This window comes from Neovison vison, chromosome 6 (genome assembly GCF_020171115.1).
Source record: "Neovison vison isolate M4711 chromosome 6, ASM_NN_V1, whole genome shotgun sequence".
Classification (NCBI taxonomy): Eukaryota; Metazoa; Chordata; class Mammalia; order Carnivora; family Mustelidae; genus Neogale; species Neogale vison.
Genome location: NC_058096.1, coordinates 10910606 through 10935341, shown reverse-complemented (window position 1 = coordinate 10935341; position 24736 = coordinate 10910606). Strand labels below are relative to the sequence as shown.

At 42.7% G+C, this 24736-nt stretch overlaps 1 protein-coding gene and 1 long non-coding RNA gene across 2 annotated transcripts; one reads left to right on the top strand and one right to left on the bottom strand.

Moving 5' to 3' along the window:
* Positions 1–1510: 1510 nt before the first annotated feature.
* Positions 1511–9900, bottom strand: ATP5PO (ATP synthase peripheral stalk subunit OSCP). The gene is made up of 7 exons (XM_044250980.1): positions 9795–9900; positions 8592–8642; positions 7481–7591; positions 5096–5225; positions 4225–4337; positions 1979–2065; positions 1511–1692 (listed from the first exon to the last, which is right to left on the bottom strand). The coding sequence occupies exons 1-7, from the start codon at positions 9828–9830 to the stop codon at positions 1579–1581; spliced, it is 642 nt and encodes a 213-aa protein (XP_044106915.1). The 5' UTR covers positions 9831–9900; the 3' UTR covers positions 1511–1578.
* Positions 9901–9981: 81 nt separating this feature from the next.
* Positions 9982–23766, top strand: LOC122910305. Its single transcript, XR_006385209.1, has 4 exons — positions 9982–10031; positions 22252–22293; positions 22761–22821; positions 23549–23766. It is a non-coding gene; the product is annotated as an uncharacterized LOC122910305 (long non-coding RNA).
* Positions 23767–24736: the final 970 nt, after the last annotated feature.

The window sequence follows — 24736 nt, the reverse complement described above, 5'->3', positions numbered from 1 at the left end:
ATCCCGGGACATGTTCCCAGCCACCCGGCGACCGTCCCAGGGTGCAGAGCAGCTGAAGTCTACATCCTGAGCTTTACTGTAGATGGTGTCCTAGCCCCTTATTTATGGACTTTCTGGTGGTGTGTGCCTGGCCTGTCCGAGGTAAAGGTACTAGGCCTGCATGGCATCCTTCTAATCTGAAGTGTGATGATGGCTGTACCCGAAACTGGTCAGTCTCAGAGGAATCCCTTCAGGCAGCACGGTCAGGTTAACTGTCATCATCAGAGAAGCACGTCTTATCACCTTGTGTTGGGTCTCAGCTGGTGGAAACAGGACTGTACTAACATTGGTGGCGCTGGCCTGCTGGTTGGCAGAAAGCCCTTTGAGAATCAGCAGCACCAGCGGGCTGAGCTTTTCAGCAACCGGGGCTGCCATCACTGTAATGGCGGCTTCCAGCGGGAGAGAACATCCCGATTTCCTACTCTGGGCCAAACGTCCTGGCCATTCCTTAGCTGAGGACATGCACAGGGGCTGGGGTTGCTGTTCTGCTGGCTTCTTTTGCTGAATAACCAGCTCTCACCCCCACTCTGCCCCCAGTGGGATTGAGGGAATGAATGCCTATTAGCAGATTAAAGGCATTCTTCTAGTAGATTCTAGAATGAAGACATCTTTTTGGTGAGAATCTGAAAGCCTTTACAGAAAGCATCAATGCCTTTACAGGTAATAGAACAAATATGTCTTACAGATGAATCACTTTGGGGTCAAAACAAGACCCACGGGACTTAAAAACTTGTTAGAGCCATCAGATGAGCACAGGCTGGCCCTCTCCGAAGTACCTTCTACAGACCCAATCCACTGGACTGGGTGGACGGACGCAGGACACAGCAACAGGCGTTGGTCCACGACGGGCAGAAGCTGTAAGCAGCATGGAGAACATGGTGCCCATGTCCTGACCGGCCCAGAGGACCACTTCCAGTGTCTGACTGGGCATGGGCACGGACAATAGAAACTCCAGGACAGTAAGTGGCCTGGTTTGCGGGTGTCTTTACTCCACCTGCAGGGTCAGCCCCTCCCCTGGCTCTGGGCTCAGAGGCCAAGGACCCAGGTAAGATAAGATACATTACGAACTTAATAGTGCCTGGCATAAAAGGCCTCAAAAAAGTCAACTGTTTTTTTTGGTTAAGATCTTATCCATTTGAGAGAGAGAGAGACGGAGCACAAGCAGGGGGCAGAGGCAGAGGGAGAGAGAGAAGGAGGCTCCCCACTGAGCCAGGAACCTGATGTGGGGCTTGATCCCAGGACCGTAAGATTATGACCTGAGGTGAAGGCAGGCGCTTAACTGAGCCACCCAGACGCCCCTTAACTGTTTCTTGTAATGATACAAGCTTCCATATATTCCTAAGAATAATCTACACAAACTAAAATCTCCAAACAATGGGCCTTTTAACCTTTCAACTAGGGGGATTCTGAAATAAAGATAGAAAAATAAGGCTCCCGTATTTCCACTTCAAAAAAGACAGAAAACACGATGTTCTATTCAGGAAGCATTTTACTGCTGCTCCAAGTTTAGGAATTTTCACCGACAGAAAATCAGCACTTTCAGAAAACCTCCCGCATGGCCCTGCTCAGCTTCTGAATCTTGGTTTTTGCAGACATATCAGCGTATTTCTCTCCAATACGGACAATCATTCCACCCATGATTGATGGATCAGTCTAGAACACAGGTTGGAAACATGAAAAAGCACTGACATTTCACTGATCACAAACGGAAAGATGAAAAGTGCTTTTGAAAGGTCTACATGCTGCATAAATCAGGGTGTTACAATTACATCTAGAGAAAAGCAGAGTCAAATTATGCCTGGAATCTGCAATCATTTAAGTCGAAAATGTAAAATTTCTAGTACAAGCAACTGAGTATATCATCAGATTTTTCACTTTCCATAGCCATTAAACTGTCAGACAACCTGAGGAGACATACCAGACATAATTAGAAACCTACCTTAACTTCCAATTTTAAGACTTGGCCTTTACTCAGGAAGCTCTTCAGGACTGTTTTTAATTCAGTAAGAGTGGCTTCATCTAAAGGCTAGAAAGGGACAAAACCACTCTTTAAATTTAAATAAAGCACAACAGAAACTTCCCACAGTAAAAGGCCGAAAATCTCACTGGCACATACCCACAAGACCGGCCTGGCGAATCCCCACGTGGAGCGGCCGGAGCCCTGTGAGCACAGCTCCCTCCCCGTCTCTGCTGCCCGCAACTAGGAACTGGCAGTGCGGGGCCTAACAGTGCTGCTCAGACCCAGGCACAGGGGAAAACCCTGACGTGAACGATGCCTGCGGACACAGCCTCTTCTCTGTGTAGCTATTTCCCCGGATGGAAAGCTGCAGTTTAACCTGGTCCTAGAACCCCAAAGCGCCAGTCAGCAGGAGCTCTAGAGGCACGCCCCTACCCTCTTGGAGCCTCGGGGAGGGCCAGGGAAGGTGGGGGGCAGCTCTGTCCTCTCCTCTGACAGAGCGAGCACTGGCAGTTCAGCCCTTCCTGACCCCACTCTTGCTCCTGGTGAGATGTGGGCGAGTCAGGCTGAAGGAGAGGCCTCTCACCTGTCACAAATCTGAGCTCCCCACCCCGACATCTGGGAGTCCAAAAACTAGCAGAAAAGTGTTCTGTCTTTGCACAGATCTAACAATGTCTCTTGTGAGGGGTGGTGCTGTAACAATCTATCAGCGTTTTTTAAGATTTATTTATTTAAGAGAGGGAAGGAGAGCGTGCATGCGTGGGGGTGGGGTGGGGAGAGGAAGAGGGACAAGCAGACTCCCCACTGAGCTAGAACCTGAAGCAGGGGCTTGGACAAGCCTGAGATCATGACCTGAGCTGAAATCAGGAGTTGGACGCTTAAGTGACTGAGGCCCCCAGGTGCCCCCAGTCTATCGGTGTTTCATCAAAACATTATTCGCCGAGCTTCTAAGGTGGGAGGACTTCGAAGTATGTGCACACCTTCCACTGAGACGCACACTAGGTGCCGGGCATTTTACACCCACCGTCTCCTGGAATCTAGAGGATTCGGGGCAGCGAGAAGCTCTTACTTGATCATTAATCAAGAAGTGATTTTTTGTTTTATTTTCAAACAGTGGAAACCTATTTACTCAGTAAGTTTCAGCTTCAAAAGCATTAGTAACACTTGGTTCTAAGAAACTTTACAATAGGCACCTTTAAAGAAATCATGTCCTTTTATCTCTGAGTGACCCGTACCAGGACTTAGCCACGGGGATGGTGTGACCACCTGCCGGGTGAAGCCTTGCCCGGGCTCCCGCTGGGGAGAGCTGCTGCGGTCCCAGTGTCCCAGGGTGAAGGCCGGAGCTGTGCTGATTCTCGGCCAGTTATGTGCTTCCGTGGCACCAACTACGGAGCTACAAGTGTGCAAATGTTACTATGTGCTAAAATGTCTCTCTGACATTGTGCTCTTTAGGAGAGTCACAGTATCTTGTAAACACCAGAAATACCAGACAAGGTCAGGTGCTGTGTATTCCAAGCCAATCTACCATCCTCTGCTGATAATTAAGCCCCACAGGTTGCTTTCCTGTAGCCAGTGAACTGCAGTAGGAAGCAAACAGGTATTTAAGACATCAACAAAATTAATTCTGGGGACGCAGTGTAGCTTACAGAACATGCACTTCTGCAAGAGAGGCCCATGTTCAAATCCCGATTCCATGGTTAATCACCTGGGCAAGCCGCTTAATTTCCTTGTGTTTCCTTATCTATAAAATAAGGATAATTCTACCTCACATGGAACTCTGCTATTAAAATAATAAGTTATAAAGTACCAAGCATAGAGCAGGTTTCGAAAAAATGTTGTCATTATAGCCCATTTCAGCAACACAACAAGATCAAAGGGCCTCTGTGCTCAACGCTCCCATCTGCCACCACAGAAAATCAGACACCCTAGTTTCAAGAGTCTACTTAATATTTACAAAATAACTCAAACTTGTAAAGGAAAATAACCACTACTTCCCAATACATTTTTAACCAGTCTGGTCCTTCTGAGTGGTCACTGGTTAGGGAGGCACGAAGAAGATATACACTGGCCCTTCCAGAGCAGAACTGTACAAGAACCGAAGTCAACCTCCTAAGTGACATGTCACCTTTACCAATTCCTGGATTTCAGCCCATTTTTTTCTGTTCATTATGCAAGATGTGACTCCTGACATGTCAAAGCAAATCTAGCGGCACCAGGCTGCTACTTACAGATGCAGTGGTCACTGTGCACGGTACTTCCCCACGGTGGACGCTCATCATGGTTGAAAAGGCAGAAATGACTCCAGGGGTGTTGTCCAAGCGACCGTTCTCCGCAAGCAAATCTGGGAAAGGGAAGGTTGTCTCAGTAAGATGAACCTCACTCAAAACAGATTATTCATGAGATATTATATTGACCTCAAAATCAAGCTTAGATTTGTAGTCTTAAAATACCATATTCGACGTCCTTCAAGAATGTGAATTAAGAAGATGCAACTCGTTATTTAAAAAGTATACTCAGTGTTGAAAAGAACCAGCACTGACTCACGTCTAAATTAGTAGGGTGGGTATGGGGGGGGGGAGGTCTCACAGATCTGCAACGGCTGCCTTCTTCACAGCTTGCCACGTGACTCTCTTACTTCTGGTTGGAATCTAACCTCAAATTAACATAGATCCATATTCAAAGATGAAGACATGAATGCACTTTCTTTGGAGCTCATATTCTGGTTGACCAAGGGACTTTAAAAGCAAGCCAAATGCACCGAAGAATGCAAATGTCTTCAAGGACAGAGTCACAACCACTGGCTCCAAGCCATTTTCTTGGTATGATTCCCGCTGGTCTTCTCCATAGGCTGAAAGTACTGACTGCAATTACTTTCTTACATCTTAATATGCTTTGGACAGTGCTCCTCAAGCTTTAACGCACAAACAATTAATCCACATGGGGAGCTAGTTAAGGCGCAGATTCTGATTCAGCAGGATGGCTAAGTCCTGAGATTTTCCACTTCCAAAAGGCAGGCAATGCTAATGGTTCCTGGTCCAGGGACCCCATTTCCGGTAGCAAGATGTTCAGGGGCTTGAGTGGGAAAGATCTAATACTTACTGATCAGGTTGGATGTGAGAGGAGAGAATCTCTCTTTTGCGCTCATGTCATTTAGGCTTTTCACTTTCACAGAACGCTTGATATAGGGATTCATAATGGAAGCAGCCATTTTGGGTTCCTTCAAGATTTGCTGAAAGTACCAAAAAATATTACAGCATTAATGATTCTAGCTGTCACAACATACTTGAATCACGTATTTCGTTAATGAAGTGAGCACTCAAGCACATATGAAGAAAAGTTTACAGTCAAGTAATTTTCTTTGCCTTTGAGAATACCATACCTTGATTTTACCCAGGATATAATGGTATTTCTTGAAAAAAATTTAAAAACACTTTATATAAAGTTTCTTAAATTTGTGTTTGCTTTTCAAGAGAGATAAAAGAAACTAAACAGCCAAAAGAGTCAATGACTGCCTATGCTAATGTTATTTAATGCAGGTAGGACTCTAGATTTTCACATACTATGAGGAGGCCAGTGATGCCAATACCTCATGTGCAGATCTAGAAAGGAGGTCTGATGGCAAAGGAGGCGTCCTTGTCATGCACTTTCCGAGGGCCTCTCCATCCAGCCTTTTATAGAGCCCGTGAGACCTCTGGTGTTTCCAGAGCAGCCTCAGTCCGGCTGGGAGGGAGAGCGGACAAATAGTGGGAGTGCAGCTACCAGAGAGACTCACCCACCCCCTGCCGCGCCCCTGCGCCATGCATCTCCATTTTGTTAATTCATAAATGTCTGTTTTCAGTGACCCAGGGTAGCTTCTGGCACTTTGCTCCCCTCAGTATCAGGCCAGAGTTCAATGAACCAATGGCCTGTTTCCATTTGGACACCTTCCAGCTAAATACCTCCAGTAGCCCCTTCTCCCATGGTCCTGGCTGGAATTCTGGTTCTAATCTAGGCTGCTTGTCAGGCTAAAACAATTTGAGTGACTCCACAGAAACAATATTTCCCCCTAAAAACTGCTGAGTTACACAAATGAAAGAGCTTTCTGGTGTTAGGGGAATGTAGTCCTTGTTTCTCATCTACTTCTGCTGCATCACCCAGCGGGCAGCTCACGGCATCTGCGTAGCACCACACTTTCCTGCCAGTACCGAAACACTCATGTTTTATAGTGTCTTAAGGTAACTGCCTCCTTTCTATGTCTCTGCACCTTAACTGGTTTCCAGGTTTTAGTCAAATCCTATTCTAATGACCACAACCCAGGTCAGGATCATGAATGTGACCACCACCGTTCAGGTTTAAGATGGGCGTAAACGGCAAGCAGCGGGCAGTCATTACTGCCTCCAAAAATTCCCATGTGTGATCCTGCCTGCTCTTGCTACCCTCTTCCCAAGCGTCTCCAACAGTAAGGCTGCTGGCTCTGTGTGGACTGTAATCACACCAACTAAGACCGCAAGCATTACCTGTGGAGATAACTGGACAAAAAAGGAACAGAGAGCTAACATCGTTGTCTGCCGAGGACAAAAGTTCCAATAAAAAGCTTAAAATGAAAAATGTACAAAATATGTTAAGTATTATCCTACATGACTAGACTGTGAGGATTTTTTCTCCCAGACAGTAAGATAAAAAAAAAAAAATCTTTAAACATAAGCAGATTAATACGAGAACTTCTTAAAACATAAAACCAAAAAAGAGCAAAAATTTTTCTGGAGAGAGTATATATTAGACTCTTCTTCTTTTATCTAGAACTTACTGTTGGGGGTGGCAACTACAAAGCGAAAAGAGAAGGGGAAGCGACAAAATGGGCAGAACTTGTTACCTAGAAAACGGAGTTCAAAACACAGCAGAGATTCTCCTCTTTAATTTACAGAGTAGACTTCTGTTAATTCAACTAATTACTCCTTTTATGTTAAAAAAAAAAAAAGTAAAAATAAACTTTCCCCTGTAAGCTTCATGATCTTTGTCAGTTCTCTATTATCATTACGGAGCCCATACACCTTTCCTAATTTTGCTGCTCGGCAAGCTCTGGTCATTTTCCTCTCACATTTTGGGAATAAAATGAAAATTGAAACTGAGGAAAGGCTTCATAAAGGAAATAAATTCCTGGTAAAGAAGGTTATAATACACTTTCTAAAGACTATTTTGGAAATACCTGAAATACAAAGACAGATTTTCAAAGGGGACTTCTATTTCTTCTCTTAGCCCCAAATCTTGGTTCCTAATAACAATATCCTTGATATGCATCTACCTGTACCTGTTATACAATAGGTTCAGAATAGTAAGACCCATTACTCTCACTACCAACATGGTTACAGAAAACCAGTCCCCCCCCCTTTTTTGGGTGCTCCATTTTCTTTTAGGATACACCTCATTAGGGATACATGGTCAGATAATTAAAGCAAAAAACACACGATGGAAACTTAGTAAGTCATGAACAGAAACGCTACTTACTGCTACTCTCAACAATTCTTTCTCTACTTGTTCCAGTTTATTCTGTTTCGATGCAGCCGAATAAAGAGCAGTGGCATAGCGACCTTCAATACCATACACCTGAACAGGTGGCTTTAAAAAAAGGATGGGGTAGGGGAGGAAGAGTAAAAGAAAATCAGTTAAGACAGCATCATATTACCAAGAGGAGCATTAACTATGTATATTAAAAAATGACATCACTTAAAAGCACAAAACAATTTAAACAGGTCACCAAGGACCTATTCTGAAGGGCAATTCTCAAACAAATCAGGGCTGTCTCCTTGGCCAGGTCACTCAATCTTTGAGCTTCTGTATTTTTCATCTTAGAACAAGGTGCTGAGGAAACACGGTGTCCTTTTCAGCTCTAACTATAGAAATCAGTTACGTTAATTCTGAGATGAGATTATGCTTCCTTAGAACGCAGTAACTGGTCACTTCCAAGTACTGGAGATTTTAAACACTGATAGAAGCCCGTTTTGCACATTAGAGCCAAGAAAACAGGTATTTATCAAACATACACCAGGGTATTTTTATATATTTCATAAGAACATTATAAATTCCCCTACAGTGCCTCTGCACCCATGCTCAGTTTAACAGAGCTCTTTAGCAACTTACTGAGTGCCTCAAGCTTGAAGGATTTCTCACAAGACACTGTAGCCTTTTCCCCACACACCATCATCAATACATGACTACATATGCTTGGCAGTGCGATATGGTTGTAGTGGGAAAGCTCAGGCCTTGAATGAGAAAGATTTAGTTCCAGTCCAGCTCTACGACCAAGCTGAGTAACCTTAGGCAGGTTTTCCCAGAGTCCGTTCCCTTTTTTGTAAACGGGAAGACCGGTTACTTTCCATCACTGTGATGGGGTTTTAAGAAATTTCTCACAAAGGTAATGCACGGGCCTGTCACACACCAGGCATTCAACTTATTCCATTCTCTACCCCCATGCACACGTCACATTTTGGAAACCATAATTCATGCAGAAAGGTTTAGGTAGTACTTATACAAAAATCTATGCCCTAATTGTACTGCTGTTTGACTTACAAACTTTCATCTACTTTACAGTTAATTACAAATACAAAAGTTGACATACCCGCACGAGCTTGGAAAACGGCCTGACCACAGTTGTACTAAAGCATCGCACCTTCAAAACAATAAAAACATTTTAAATTATTAGTTTCTGAGCATCATCACGTAGGTTACATGAGCTGCTCTTTATTACCCAGAAGTCAATTTCCCCACTGAAGAATCATCCTGAGTTGCCTGGGAAATTTGCTTTCCCACCAAGTCCTTCATTTGCTAGGAACAAGGAAAGGCTAGGACATCCAGGTTAAGAGAGAGAACACAAATCTGGCTGAAATACAGGTTTCAAAAAAACACAAGATTTTTGGCATTTATGTTACCACCCATGAGCAAGGATTTTAATAAAAAATGGGAAGACTGCAATCACCATATGCAGGAGATGTCACTTTCTTGGACTCCAAATGCTATAGGAAAATAAAGATTAACTGCAGCACTCTGATGTAAGCACAGGCCCTAGCTCTGAGAAATGTATCTTGTCTACCAAGGAACAGAGCTGGGACCCACTGTTTAAAAAATCTGCAAAAGCCCGGGTCACCTGTAAATAATTTCAGTTCTGTTGTGTATTATACCAACTGGCGGTGGGGATGAAAAGACTTATCACTTATAGGCAACTTACCTAAGCTGCAAGGTGTCATGATATGCAAAGCATGGTGCTGATACCTAGTTTATATATAAAGAGTACGAATTTTCTTTCCAACTTCATCTTCTGTGTGACTGGGTTCGCATCTCAGCTCTACCTACCCCTTCCTGGCTGAGCTGCCAAGGACGAGTCATTTAAACCTTTCCGTCTCATTTTCTTTATAAAAAAGTGAAATGGGCTTTGCAAATAATCCTTAGCATTATTGGTGACCCCTGACCGGTTTAACCACCACCACCACCACCACAGAAGTTAAGTGACTTAGGGGTGGGCCGTGTCCTTTCCTTGCGGCCCCCCTCTCCCTTGCTCCTCAAGCTGCCTGCTTCCCGAGGCTGTACTCGGGGGTCGCCAAGGTCAGGCACGCGTCACCCTGCACCACCTGCCCCGCGAGCGTCCACAGAAGGGAGGCAGGGCCGCCTGAGCTCCTGTGTGTCGCCCCCACTCGCAGGGCCCCACAACGCTGAATGGCGGCTACGCTTCCCCAGCTGTGGCCTCACCCCGTGGCCCTTAACGACCTGGTACGTTTCACCCTAGGAGGGATCGTCTCGCTAGATTTCAGGACCTCCGTTCTCTCACCTGCCGGGACAAGCCAGACACTGCTGGGACAGCCATCTTGTCCAGGAGGCTGTAGGTCAAACCCGAGTAAGAGGGAGAGACGCAAGGGCGCACGCGTGCGTCAGCGTAGCCGCTCGGCCTGCTGGGAAATGTAGGCGTAGGTCTTCAGGCCGCATGCGCAGAGGTCGCAGTCAGGCTGGGATTTGTGGTCTTTAGAAGTGGGTTGGACCCATTGAGCTAGTGGGCTCCGACAGCCGGGTAAGATAAAATGCTTGCGTTACTAAATGGTCCTCAGTGGAGGATGGACTTATTGTCCCTAGTTTTTTAAATTGCCATTTAGATACATAGGTGGCATGTGATCAATTTCACATTCATAGCTAGCTTTATTAGCATCTTTTTACCCCTTCTTTCTACCGCTCCAAAGGGTGTATCAAGGACAGTTCCTCCCGCTGCATAAAAAGTAACAAACCTTCCCGCGGCCCGTGCGCATTCTTCTTGTCCAGTGCCTGAGCCCTGACTGCTCCTCTACCTCCACATCTCACCACTGACTCGTTGATTTGTGAGGGCATGTGAGCTTCTGGTGACGAAATTCTTCATTCTGGGTAGGGCGGAGTGATTATCCGAGATTATCTTGGGGTTTAAGCAAATGCGACATTGAAACTGGAAACCCAACAGTAGCCTTGGCCAGTTTCTGTGCATTCGTAAAAACAGCCGATTTTCAACGTATTTCACCCTAAATGGAGCTTCCTTTTATTTTTCCCTTCTGTATAGAAGAGAACTGGCGAGTAGAGCACGGACCGGAGTTCCCTGTTGAAATAAAGGGGTCCTGTGGGCAATTAAAATGTTTTTTCCTGTTCAGATATATTATAGGAACACAGATTAATTAATTAATTTACCCTTTTAGAGTGCAGTTTTCTCATCACTACGAAACACTTGTAAAAATGCAGGAAAGTACAAGGAGTGTAGTTGCTGTCTTTTCGATCACTCAGGGGCAGCTGTTGTCACTATTTGGGTGTGTTATCTCCCAGCATTTTTCCAGTATTATACGGAGTATTGCAATTGCAGTATTGACGGCCTTATAGATTATTGGGAAAATAAAGAAGTTAGATGTATGTAAAGTATTTAGAACAAAATGCCTGACAGAGTAGCACTCGATGTTAGTTTTTTCCCCCTGCATTTTTAAAACATATTATATATATATATATGCATTTATTACATATATGGCTTGCAATTCCTATATAGTTTAGTTTCTTGCCTTTTTCCTTAATACAAGAAAAAAAGGATACTAAGTTATATATGGTTTGTGAATACATGCTTACAATATAAGAATATTTCTAAGTTACATCATTTCCATAAGCATATTATGCACAGAATAACCCATCAAGTGGATATTCTGTATCTTAGTTATTCAATGATTTTTGAACATAATTCAGATCATTTTCAGGTGTTTTTTTTTTCCATTTTAAATAATACTACATCTCCTGAGCATCTTAAATGCAAACTTTTTTTTTCATACTTAGAATAACATCCAAAGAAATTTCCAGAAGCAGCACAACTTGGTGAGAGGGTAGGAACCCTTTATAAGTTCTTCATCAGGCTGCTTTTACCATATTTTCTGCTTTTCAAAAGTCTTAACCTATTTACACTTTTACTAGTAGAGCATGAAAAACCATGTTTCACTTCACTATGCAAACTCTTTTCAGATGCTATTTTCAAATTAGCTTAATGGAAAGTATATTCATTATGCAATGAATGTAAATTTTATTGAGTACCTATTATATGCAGGCAGTTCTTCTATGCCTTGAAGATACAGCGGGGTACAAGACAAAGTGCTTGCCTTCAGAGACCTTATATTCTATGTGAAATCAAACCCCCAAATCCATGTTTCCTAATATGGGGTGTTATTAGATGTGATGCAAATCAAAAGTTCTGGGGCCAGACATACTTGGAAAATTCTAGACTCTCTATTGTATTGATCATTATAAGTGAACTGTGAGGTTGCATACCACCAGGGAGATGCTCTCCACTTTCTTAATATTTACCCCCAATGCTCTCCAGCCCCTTGGATGTGACCATCAGAGTAGTTTGTGATTATCTGAATTTTAGAGTTATTTAATGATTAATTTATTTAATGGTTTATTTAATGTGATTACTTGAGTTTTAGGGCTCATTTAGACCACATATATGGTTTCATTTTCATGTTGAGTGTCAGGAAAACTCTAAGATTAGGTAGTCTGGTACTCCCCCACTTTGTAGGTGCGGAAATTTCTCAGATCCTTTTCAGGCAGCTCATGGAGGAAGTGACAGTCCTGGGTCTCAGGATGTATTTCTGAGTGTAGGAGTCTGATGCTGGTGTATACTGCTTACATCTTGGTGATTTGGAGTATGGGAGAAACACAGCAGAAGCCCTGAAGCCTGATGTCTTTGCATTTCAACCTCCCTTCCACCTGCTCTTGGATTGGTGGGTGTCTGCTGAACTCTCACCACAGGCAAAACACTGCAGTGACAGGCCAGGGTCCCAGATGCCAACCCTCGTGGGCAATCAGCCAGCAGTTTCCCAGCTGTGTGACTGCCATAATTTCTGCTCTGCAAGAATAGAGAATTTGGAAAGGAAAAAAAAAATTGTTATTCTATAGAAGAAGGGAAAAGACTTAGCATATTGCTTTTATAGTACATTCTCTCTGGATAACCTTGAATTGTTTAAAAGTTGTGATAACAAAACCTAAACATCAAATCTCAACTTTTAAATTTTACACTGAGTTTCAATTCAAAACAAATATTTTTCCCAGACGTATTTCCTCTGCAAAGGCACCATATGCTGGCATGGAAAAGAGAGGCCAGGGGTCATGAGACCCTTAACTGCATGTTTCAACTAATGAAGTGACTTTCCCCTTGACCCAGAAACTCAGAAATCTGAATGAAGGTTAATGTTCAAAATGTTTACTACACTCACTGTTTAAAAAATATTTCAAGCTTTTATTCAAATTTTAGTTAGTTAAAACCTAGTGTAATATTAGTTTTAGGACTAGAATCCAGTGATTCATCAGTTACGTACAATACCCGGTGCTGATTATGTCACATGCCCTCCTTAATGCCCATCCCCCAGTTACCCCATCTCCCCACCCCACCAGCAACCCCCAGTTTGTTTCCTGGAGTTAAGAGTCTCTTATGGTTTGCCTCCCTCCCTCTCTCTTTTTTAATTTTCTCCTATGTTCCTCTATTTTGTTTCACTTTAAAACAGGAAAGAAAAAAAAAAAGGAAACATGTCTTAGCATTAAAGAATGGTTTTAAAAGTAGAAAATTGTGCAACCATTACAATGAGATTTTCAAAAAATAGTTCATGACATGGAAAATATTTAATGACACCGAGGAAGAAAATTACAAACTATATTTTGTATTTTTCTTTAATGAGAATGTGTCATTACCATAATTAGAAAAAAAAAAAAAGAGAGCTGCATGATCTTGTCACTTTCTTATGTACCCCATAAAGGAGAGGGACACTGTCCTAACTTATAGTAACACTCAACTTCTGACATGAAGGGGATTGGCTTGAAGTAGATACATTCTGTAAAGGACCAGCCCCCAAGGTGAACCAGAGCACTTTCAAGGTTTCTTTCCTTGCTTTAGCATTGACTCCTCCAGCCTCGGGCCATTTTCTTTAGCTTTGCCAAATGCCTACCGAGGCTGGTATCTTTAGAGCAAAGGATGGTAGTATGATTTTCCCCTACACATTTTGTGACACTGAAAGGACTTGGGAAATATTTGCATTATTTGTGTATTTCTTTATATTGGACTGAATTCTGCATCAATTCTCTCTCTTTTTTGGGGCGGGGAGGTTCTGTTCTCCAGTGAATTTATTTTGAAAACTGTGCACGGATCCCTTATAGCAGACCAAACCATGTATTTTCTCAGGGCCACAGGCTGGCAGCCCTGAGAAGTTTTCGAACTTCATAGGTAGCCAGCTTTCCATGTAAACCTAAGAATAGGAAAATGATGCTGGCAGCTTTCTACACAGGTCTATGGCATTTCCCCATTAAAGGGGGTTTTGGGGAGGTTCTGGCATTCAGCAGGAGGCTCCCAGGCTGGAAAGGATCAGGCTTTGAACAAGAAAAGATGTTGGAGAAAAGAGACAATGGGATTCCAGGTACTATGACCATATGACCTTAACTGTTTATCTGTAGGGTTTAGTGCATCTGCTATAAAGGAAAAGAGGAAAAGAGCAAATAAAACACATTATTAAAAACAAACAAACAAACAAACAAAAAGGAGAAAGCCCTGTTGGGGGGTTTGCAGCATTGAACGCAGGATCTGGGGGCGACAGAGGGAGGACCGGCTCTAGATAAACTCTACCCCCAAGCTGGGCACCTGCCTCCTCCTTCCCCTTCTCCTCCAGGCCTGTGGGTCACACCACCTTGAAGCGGTCAAGGTCATGGCTCTGGCTTAGTTTCCCTTGGGTTTCTGAAGAACCATCCCGACACTGGGGGGAGCCATCTCCTCACGTTGCAGACATAGCCTCTGGCTTCAGAAACAGTTTCTTTCTAGAGCTTTCCTTGCTCAAACCTCAGTGTTGGTGCTCACCCAGCGAGCAAGAATCAGGTCTGACCCGCAAAACGGTCCCCAAGAGATGCTCTCCTGCTGGCCGCGTGTGTTTTGGGGCTCAGACAAGTACCGTTCTCCTTCCCACTGCCCAGCCTCAGTGTGGAAGCCAGTCTCAGAAGCCACAGCCGCTCGCCCCTCTAATGTCCCTTCAACTCCTCCCTGGGCCTCCTCAGCCCTCAGGCTTCCTGCAGCAACCATCAACTTCACGACCTACTGGTCAACAAGAAAGCATTGAACACCATTTACCTAAAAAAAGAAAAAAAAAGTATATGTATTTTTGGTGCAAATAAAAACGTGGGAATAGTAGAGGCTTTGTTGGAGTTTGGCGGGAAACAGGAAATTATATGGTTAAAAAAAAGGGGGGGAATTACCCATTTTTTTTTTCCTCTTTGCACAATTATTTGGCTGTAGTAAAAGCGAAAGTAAAAGTTTAGGGCAAGGAATGCATGCCTACTGGAGAGGACACGCTGGCGGAACGGGGACTGGGGTGTGTGGTGTGGTGGGATTCTGAACAGCCCAGGGGAGAGCTGTGATCTTTCTGGATCCCAAAGTGGGATGTACTGCGCAAGGGAGTGTCAAACAAACCTGGGGCCAGAGCGGTCATTTGTTGTTTTTCTCAGCGAGGAAGCACCCAGAGAGGAATACTTGCTTTGAGTTTCCTGGTAAGTTAGGCTGGGCCTCTCAGGTCATGTAGTTCAGAGCAAGGGAGATGCAGAAGAACACCAGTGGGCCGGTGGCCTCAGCCAGTCCCACAGGGCTGGGAACTGCACAGGGGAGGTGATTTGAGTATAAAGGAAGCTTTTTCTACTCCTGGGTTTAAATGCAGCCACAGTTTCGGCAGTGAATGAATTAGTGCGACCTTGCAGATGGCCCCTTGAGCCAGATGTGGTAAGGGATCCTGAAGATTTTCATTTTGCTAACTGAGTACCTCTCTAGGGGGAGACAGGACTGGTGATATAGCTTGGTGGATTTTGATCCTGTGCATAGGATTGCTGGATTAAAGGCCTACCTATTTTGAGTTTTTAGGCAATACAGGAGTTATGAGGGGGCTGGTCTTTGGAGACTAACACCAAGTCTGCAGGAAAGCTGAGTAATTCAGACCCTCTCTATTGTGCTCTATTGTGCTTAAAATGGGATAGAGGACCATCCCTTCCTTCCTTCCTTCATTCATTCACTCAAGTATTAATCCATTTAACAATCATTCACTGTGCTCTAGATCATGACAGATGCTGCAGGAATGAAGGCAACCAAGATGGATCCTGCCTTCAGGGGTGTGTTGTCAATTCCCTTTGCATCAGTTCCTAACTTTTATTTTTATTATTTTAATTTTTAAATTTTTTAAAGGTTTTATTTATATATATGACCAAAGTCACAGGTAGGCAGAGGGGCAGGCAGAGAGAGAGAGAGAGGCAGGCTCCCTGCTGCACAGAGAGTCTGGTGTGGGGCTCGATCCCAGGACCCTGAGATCATGGCCCAAGCCAGAGGCAGAGGCTTTAGCCCACTGAGCCACCCAGGCACCCCAGTTCCTAACTTTTAGAAATCACCTTTCCTTTGTTATAGTCCAGAAGAAACTGGTACAGGTGTTTGTTTAAAAATCAAAAGCACGAAATTGCACATAATTTTATAAACTCTGGGCTTTCTTTAATCTTTGAGTCTCTAAATTTATAGGAATTTCTTCTATATCCGAGCCCCAAAGAGATAGCAAGCTCCTCCTGTCATATCTTGGCAACTAATTGAAGCAATGAAAGGGAAAGAAATGATAAAAATAAATTATTCCAGTTGGCAGAGTATCGCTGTGTGGCTCTCCAAGTGGTTGTTCATCAGAGATGAAGTTGGTGCCATCTTGGACGCGCTGAAACACATTGGTCCCCTTGTGACGATACAATAGTACCTGCTTTTTCCTCTTGTCATCTGTGACAATGCTGTGCACACGGAAATCAACAGAGTTTACATAATCCAGGTCTGCTGATGTTCTTGAGGCATGGAAATTTTCCTTATTTGTGTTTTAACTCCAAAAGTTTCCCGAGAACATTCTAGAAGTAGGCTTTTGGGGGCAGTAGCCATCAATCCTGGCTACTGATTGAAATCAACTGTGAAACTTAGAAAAATACAGATGTCCACTGAAGATGTGAATTAGAATCGACATGTACATTTCATTTTTAGTTAATTCCTGAGTTTGAACATTCAATGACTGGATGCGGTTGAAATAAATCATAGCATATCTATGATGGAATACTATGCTGCCATCTAAAATTATGCTGAAAATGAATTTCCTGAGTTGAGGAAATATTCATAATGCATTGTTAAGTTAAAGAAAGCAGGCTCAGAGAGTACTGGGCTATAATAGGATGATATTTTTGTTAAGCACTCCTGTGTTTATTTGCATCACACGGAAGACCAGAAGGAACTACACGAATGTTTTGAGGATGGTAACCTCTGAGTGGTGATTTTTATTTGTCTTTCCTTTTGCTTTTTTGTGTTTTCTAAGTTTTTAGCATCAGTCATATGTTGCTTTTACCCTGAAAAAAATTCTCTCCATAAATGTTAATGGTTTCCTCTTCAGGAACAACATGATAAAGAGGAACAAAGAAACTTGATACACGTGGTTGCTTCATCTGTCCATGCATGCATCTGTCTATCATCCATCATCCATCTCTCATCCATCCATCATCCATCCATCCCTCCATCATCCATCATCCATCCATCCATCCATCCATCATCCTTCCATCCATCCATCCATCCATCCATCCATCATCCTTCCATCCATCCATCATCCTTCCATCCATCCATTCATTCATTATCCATCTATTCATTCATCCATTATCCATTCATCCACCTATTTATTTTTACATGATTTTTACTGAGTCATAAATTTTTTTTTCATTAGTTTTCTTTTTTCTAAAAAGATTTTATTTATTTATTTGACACAGAGAGAGAGCACAAGCAAGGAGAGCAGCAGGCAGAGGGAGAGAGAGAAGCAAGCTCTCTGTTGAGCAGAGAGCCCGATGTGGGGCTCGATCCCAGGACACTGGACTCATGACCTGAGCTGAAGGCAGATGCTTAACCAACTGAGCCACCCAGGCACCCTGTCTTTTTTTCTCTATTATTAAGACAAAGATGCCTTAAGCATCTGCTGTGTGCTTGGCACTGTTAGAAGGCACTTGGCTGCAGAGCCAAATCTAGTGCTATGGCTCTCACTTACCCTCCAGCATGCCTTGATTGGAGAAGTGTCTGTTCATATCTTCTGCCCATTTTTTGATATGTTTGCCTGTTTCGTGTGTGTTGAGTTTGAGGAGTTCATTATAGATCCTGGATATCAACCTTTTGTCTGTACTGTCATTTGCAAATATCTTCTTCCATTCTGTGGGTTGCCTCTTTGTTTTCTTGACTGTTTCCTTTGCTGTGCAGAAGCTTTTGATTTTGATGAAGTCCCAAAAGTTTATTTTTGCTTTTGTTTCCTTTGCCTTTGGAGATATATCTTGAAAGAAGTTGCTGTGGCTGATATCGAAGAGATTACTGCCTATGTTCTCCTCTAGGAGTCTGATGGATTTCTGTCTCACGTTGAGGTCTTTTATCCATTTTTTTTCCAATTTATTTATTTTCAGAAAAACAGTATTCATTATTTTTTCACCTCTTTTATCCATTTTGAGTTTATCTTTGTGTACGGTGTAAGAGAATGGTCGAGTTTCATTCTTCTACATATAGCTGTCCCAAGAGGCTGTGAGGAGCTCCTTCAAATGCAGAGTTCTTCCCTCAAGCCTTCGTGGGGAGGAGTTCTAGGTGGGGCCTGGCAATTTCCCATTTTAAACAAGTGCACCCCACATGGTTCTGACACAGACAATCCCATACCAGCCTTTGGGAACCTGTGAGGAGTGGGCACTTGGGCTTAAGCAGTTTAAAGTCTACAGCTGATGAGCAATGTCAGAATGCAAAAATCTCGTTTGTTGGTTCCATCATGGAATTTGACTTAAGTTCCTCCAGGATCCATAACCTCACTGTCTCATTTTAGAGTGCAACAGTTTAAGTGGGATGACAATTGAAATGTGCCCAATCAGGTTGCCAGCCTCCTTGAAAGACATTAGATATGGCAAACACCTTCCTTCCTTAAGGACAGTCAGCAACAGCCCAAGAAGTAGTAATATTCCTAATAGTGGCCACCGTTTATTAAGTTGTGAGTGCATGCCAGCCATATCTCCAAGCACCGTAGACTCATTTACTCAAAACCCTGTGGGTTACCTATATATATGATCACCCATGTTTGACAGAAGAGGAAACTGAGGTCTAGTGAGTTTAATGAACACACGCAAGCTTATACGGCCAGTCATCTTCCAAGAGTCCATGGGCTCAACTGTGATATTATCCAGCCCCCAACTCTCCAGGTGGCCACTAAGCAGCCTCCTGATGTGACTCCACCTGCAGGGCTCCAGAATATTGACCACCTAGGCAGCTTAGGATAGGTGGCCCCAGCTGAGAGTTTCCTGGTGTGAAATTATTATTTAACTTCAACCTTCTAAAACTGTGCCCTTCATGGTTGCAGCTAGTACAAAGTCAAAAACAGTTGACAAAATGCATAAAACACAGCCAGCAGCGTATTTCCAAATCACGTTGTAAGCCAGGCAGCATTCACTTGAAACACATCCTTGGGGGCAAAGTAGTTACGAGAACTTCCATGGAGTCAGTACACAGGGGTATCCATTGAGCCAGGACAAGCTGGGAACTGGGGGAGACCTGGGCCCTGTGGAAAGAGCCTGGGGAGGGCATCAACAAATGCAGAGAAGTTTACTACAGTTTTTGCTCAGGAGCCAACCTGAGACTAAAAGAAGCCCTGTCCTGTACCCTACCACCAGACATTTTTTCACTCTTGTTGTTAATAGTACCATGTGTCATTATCATGATTTCCATTTTTTATTTTATTGAGATATAATTAACATGCCATATATTTGTATACCCTTTAAAAATGTACATGTCAGTGGTTGTTATCTGCAGGAGGTTGTGCTACTACTACCACTATCTAATTCAAGAACATTTCGTCTGGCCGACAAGAAATGCCACGTCCATTAGCAGTTACTCCCCATTCTCTCCTCCCCCCAGCCACCAGCAAACTGTGGTGATTTTTAATGGCTAGATCTTCTCTCTTTGAATAGATTACAAGAGACCATGGAACTCCTCACTCTTGGCACACAACAGGTGCTTAGTAAATGTTTTTCCTCGGTGATAAAGCTCTCAAATGCTCTACTCTTTTTCTGACTGGTATGATAATTTTGAAATTCTATTAAAGGACCACAAGAAGGAAATATACAGCTGAGTTTTACTTTTTTCCCGTTCCCCTCAGCCCCCCGCACTTTGGAAGGTCTGATCTCAGAGGTCTCATGTCAACAGGATAAATTTTTTATTGGTCTTATTTTTCATTCAGTTTGATTTAGGAAAAGACAAGGTCATCTTGGGTCTTACATTGTAACACGGATATCGGCAGGTCAGTGGTGTTTCATGTTTTTCCTGCTCCTAAAAATACAGTGAGGAAATTCACAGCCTGGACTGTGGGAAAAGGAGAAGAAATGCTGAAACTCTGAAATGCCTGGGTCTGAATTGGTTGTTTACAGAATGAAAAGCAGGTCACACATAGGCTGAGACGCTACTTCCGTCATGCCTGGGAATCTACAAACTCAATTCTCTCTCATTGGCAGAACATGAAAGCTAAAGATTATCCCCTAATCCTGTGGCATTTTTTAATCCATGGAATGGGCTTTGCTGCTCAAAAATTTTCACTTAAAGTCACACACTCTCTGGAGATACAATTATTTTGTTTACCCCTGCGGTATCCATGGAAAAAGGTGTTGGAACGAATGTCTACAACAGTTACTGTGGATGAAAATGGTTTTGTCACTGTCCAGGAGTGACCACCCTCCCTCCATCCCAGATTTCCACTTCTTTTTAAATTCAAGCAGTGGCAGCTCCTGTGATAGACTTTCCTTGAAAAATAAGAGCATAACATTAATGCACTGCCAAAAAGTAGAGAAAACCTGGATGTCCATCGATGGATGAACAGATAAAATGTGGCCTATCTATACAACGGAATATTATTGAGCCATAAAAGGATGAATTTATACAGGCTACCACGTGGATAGATATTGATAATAGAATGAAAGAAATGAGCAAAACCAGACGCAAAATGCTACAGATTGTATGATTCCATTTATATGAAATGTCCGCATAAAGGCAAATTGACAGAGACAGAAAGTACAGTGGTGATCGCCAAGGGCTGGGGATGGGTGAGGAGTGACTGCTAACGGTCACAGGATTTCTTTTTTCAGGTGATGAAAATGTTCTGGACTTAGACAGTGGTGAGGTTTGTACGACTTTGTGAATATGTGAAAAACTGCTAAATTGTCTATTTTAAAAGGGTGAATTTTATGGTATATAAGTTATTTCTCATTAGAACACGTGAAAAGAAAGTATTTGCTGCAAAACCACCCAAGGGCTTAAAAGTAAGAGTAAGAAAAAATAATGAATAATGTTTTTCTGAAAATAAATAAATTGGAAAAAAAAAAGAAAACAAAATAAGAGTAAGAAGGGAGTATCTGACCTTATTTTGTTGGTGCCTGAGAGGACTTAGAAGCTCTGTCCGAGAGGCACCTGCTAGAGTAAGACCATTCCTCTCCTCACCACGGCAACTCTTGCTTGGATCATGGAACTAAAGAATTTTGACAGCTGGGCAGGGCTTCGAGATTCTAATCTGTTCTCCCATTTGTCTGGTGAGGGAACTAGTCATAGGCAGTAGAAACGACAGGTTCAGAGTTGCCATATTAGTGGCTGAACTGGACCTAAAACCTTGCTTTCTTTCCACTTGACGTATATTACAGCTGTTTTCCTCCTCTGTTCAAATATGATTGAACATTCTACAGACCTTAATCTTCTTGAAACACAGATCGTAGGTTACCTCCCTGCTAAAAAATAAAAACCTTCAATGGCTCCCCACTGCCCTCGGTCTCCTGTTTGCCACTTGGCTCCCATGGCTCCTTGGATGGACAGTCTTTGCTGCTCCAAAACACAATGTGCTTTTCAATATCACACCTTTGTTCAATATCACGTTTTGTTACTAAACTTTGTATATTTTTATGTCTTCCCGCCTAAGTGAAATCCCAAATCTCTTGAAGACTCTGATCATGTTTTGTGCATCTTTGACCTCTGAGAACAGGGCACAATGATGTTCCTTGAACTTGGTAGGGTTCAGGAAATATTTGTAGATCAGTTGATTCCAAATTCAAGACTACAGTGAGTCTTTACCTGGATAAATCCAAAGCGTATCTTAGAGGAGGTCTGGCGACAGGTGACTCTTTCATGCCACATCTATTTTGTTGGAGAATGAAGACTGCATTTAATTTTTGGAAGTAATTTGGACAAAAAGATGCTAGAAAACTCTCATGAGGTGAGATTTAGTTTCAAAAAGGCAAAACACATGGACTTTAAAAAGAAAAAAGAGAAACCAACGTTATTTTTGAAATAACATTTTTTGGTGTTACAGAAGTAATTTGTGTTCCTTATAGAACATTTAAGAAAATTCTGAGAAAGTTCCAGGAGTATAAAGAAGAAAATAAAAAGTGTCCGTAATTGTAGCCCCTAGGAAATATCTATTGATAATCTTTGTTTTGTATAGCCATTTTTCTCTGTATGCCACAGATACCTCCTTTACAAAAACGAGATCCCATTCTGTATGCAGTTTTGTAACTTGCTTTTAAATTAAATGAGAAATAAAAAAATGTAATAGTTCTGCATTAAGTGGGAAGAATTTTGTTGCTGTCAACTCAAATGATTCATTCTGATGACATGGAGAAAAAAACAACCCAGTATTTGTTTTGCTTCTTTGCTTTTCTTGGTGCAGGAAAGAGTAACACAGAGGAAGAGCAGTTCCGAGAACTAAGAAGTGAGTACCTTTCTAGCTACTTTCTCCCTAAGGGACGTGGAGCCATGTCCCATCTCTGGGTCTCTGACTTCTCACCAGTTCTGTGAAGAACTGTATCTGTGAAAGTCCTTTTCTAGCTCTTGACTTCTGTGAGCTTTATGATTCCCCTACCCCGTCTGGTCTTTGACCTGTGGTACTTCAGAGCCCTCTACATGCTTAGAAGACAGGGAATATGACTGTTTTCCCCCTGGTTTATGCCAGCATGGTTCCTGGCAAAGAATTGTCCCTCAATAAATATTTATTAATGAATGAATGAATAAGACTGCCATGAATACTATCCTTTGTCATGAACATCATTAGAACACATGGTCTGCTTTTGGAAGCACCAAATAGGAATTCTATATTTAGGTTCTTGGAATTGGGATAATAACATAACTAAGTAATTCCACACATTGATTGATTAATGGGAAGTATTTGCCCATCTTCAGGATTCCATTTGGCTCTCCCTGTGGCCCCAGTAAGGAAGATGTTACCAGTTCCATTCTGCAGGTAAATGAGGATGGACAAGTTCTACTGCTGACCTCCTAATTCCGGGGCCCTGATTCTTTCTGCCACACTGTGCTGTCTTTTCCCTCTGAACGGAAAGTTACTGTACATTCGGGTGAACTTAAGGCAGAAGTTCTCAAGATTTAGCGCCCCTAAGAACTGCTGAGGGCTTAGCAATCCACATTGAAATAATCACTTGGGGTGATGTTAGTGCAGGTGGTCTGAAGAGTACACTTTGAGGCGCACTAGCTTAAAATATTTCAGATTCAGTGTTTTGTCAAGCAGAGGAGGTAGCCATGAGAAGACCATTAGGATCTTCATCAAGCATCGGTTTGCCCAAGTTTTGATTTCCAAGGAGACTGGGGAATAACGATATAATAGTTCATGTTCCTTATGGGTTTACCGTGCCAGGAGCTTTTCTAAGTGCTTTACATACATTATCTTCTATTAATTCTCTGAAGAGCCCTGTGGGGTATGCCCTGTTACTGCCTCCATTGTACAAGGAAACTGAGGCTCAGGCAAGTACAGCTGGCTAATCTTTAATCAGGTGAATTTCACAATGGGATTAACTACTCAAGTCCTAGTATTGCCAGGTTAAGGAAACCTAACTCTTAATTATTTTTATGACAGCTGGGGGAAGCTGGTGAGTGTCATTGGCTGATAGGGAGAGTAATTCATATTTTGGCTTACACATTCATGTCTTTTCCCTTACGTGGATCGCTCTTGGCAGCCGTGAAACTGGAAAACAAAACAGAACAGTGAAACGGATGATAGTCACGCTGTGGCCCCTTCTTCCCCTGGGAGACCTAGAACCAGCACCTGCTATATACCGGACCTAATGCTACTTCTATCTCAAAACTGAACTGTTCCTTTGGGGCTATTTGAACGCTAACTACTGACCAGATATTTGACCATGTTAAGGAATTATTGTTTCTTTCTGTTTTTTGTTATTGTTGGTTGTTTCTTCTCTCTCTCTCTCTCTCTCTCTTTTTGTGATAATGTTAACAGTATTTCAATTTTGGAGCTTTGTCCTAAAATATGCACACATGAAATATGAAGGGGTTTTGGATTTGCTTCACAATAGTTCAGTTTGGGGAGGGCGATAATGAAACCAGATTGGTTTTAGGACGATAATTGTTGAAGCTGGCTATGAACACAGAAGGGTTTATTATATGATTGCCTCCGGTTTTGCATGTTTAAACATTTTCCTAATAAAGAGTAAAAAGTAATTACCTGTCTTACGTCCCTTTCACTCGGCAAGTCGACTTAATAAGTTTAGCTGAAGCACTCGAGGTTAATAATGGATTAATATGTAGTTGCTGCAAGAGAACATTTACATTTTTAACAAGAATCGGTGATGTCTTAATCCAAAGAAGCGAATGTTTTGGAAATTTCAAGCATTACCCCCGCCTGATGGGGGACGTATTTTGTATCAGCTCAAACTTTCTCCTTCCCCAGCTTACCTGTGTGTAGAATTGGCCTTGATCCCTGGCTTTGGAGACACTTTTGGTAATCACTATCTTTTCTTTTTTGTTGTTGTTAAGATTTTTTTTTATTTATTTGACAGAGAGAGAGAAAGAGAGAGAGTGAACGAGCACACAAGCAGGGGGAGCAGCAGAGGGAGAGGGAGAAGCAGGTTCCCCACAGAGCAGGGAGACCAATTCAGGGCTCTATCCCAGGATCCCGGGATCATGACCTGAGCTGAAGGTAGATACTTAACAGACTGAGCCACCCAGGTGCCCTACCTTTTCTTTTCTAATAACGTTTTATAATGACTTGGCATTGTATGACATTCAAAACATTTCCCAGACCCTTGTTACTTTCCTGTTAGTATACAGTGTGTATCGTTAAGCACGTGAACAAATAGGGGCCCCAAGAGGTTAATTAGATGTAGTTATTGGGCTGGTTAATGAATTCT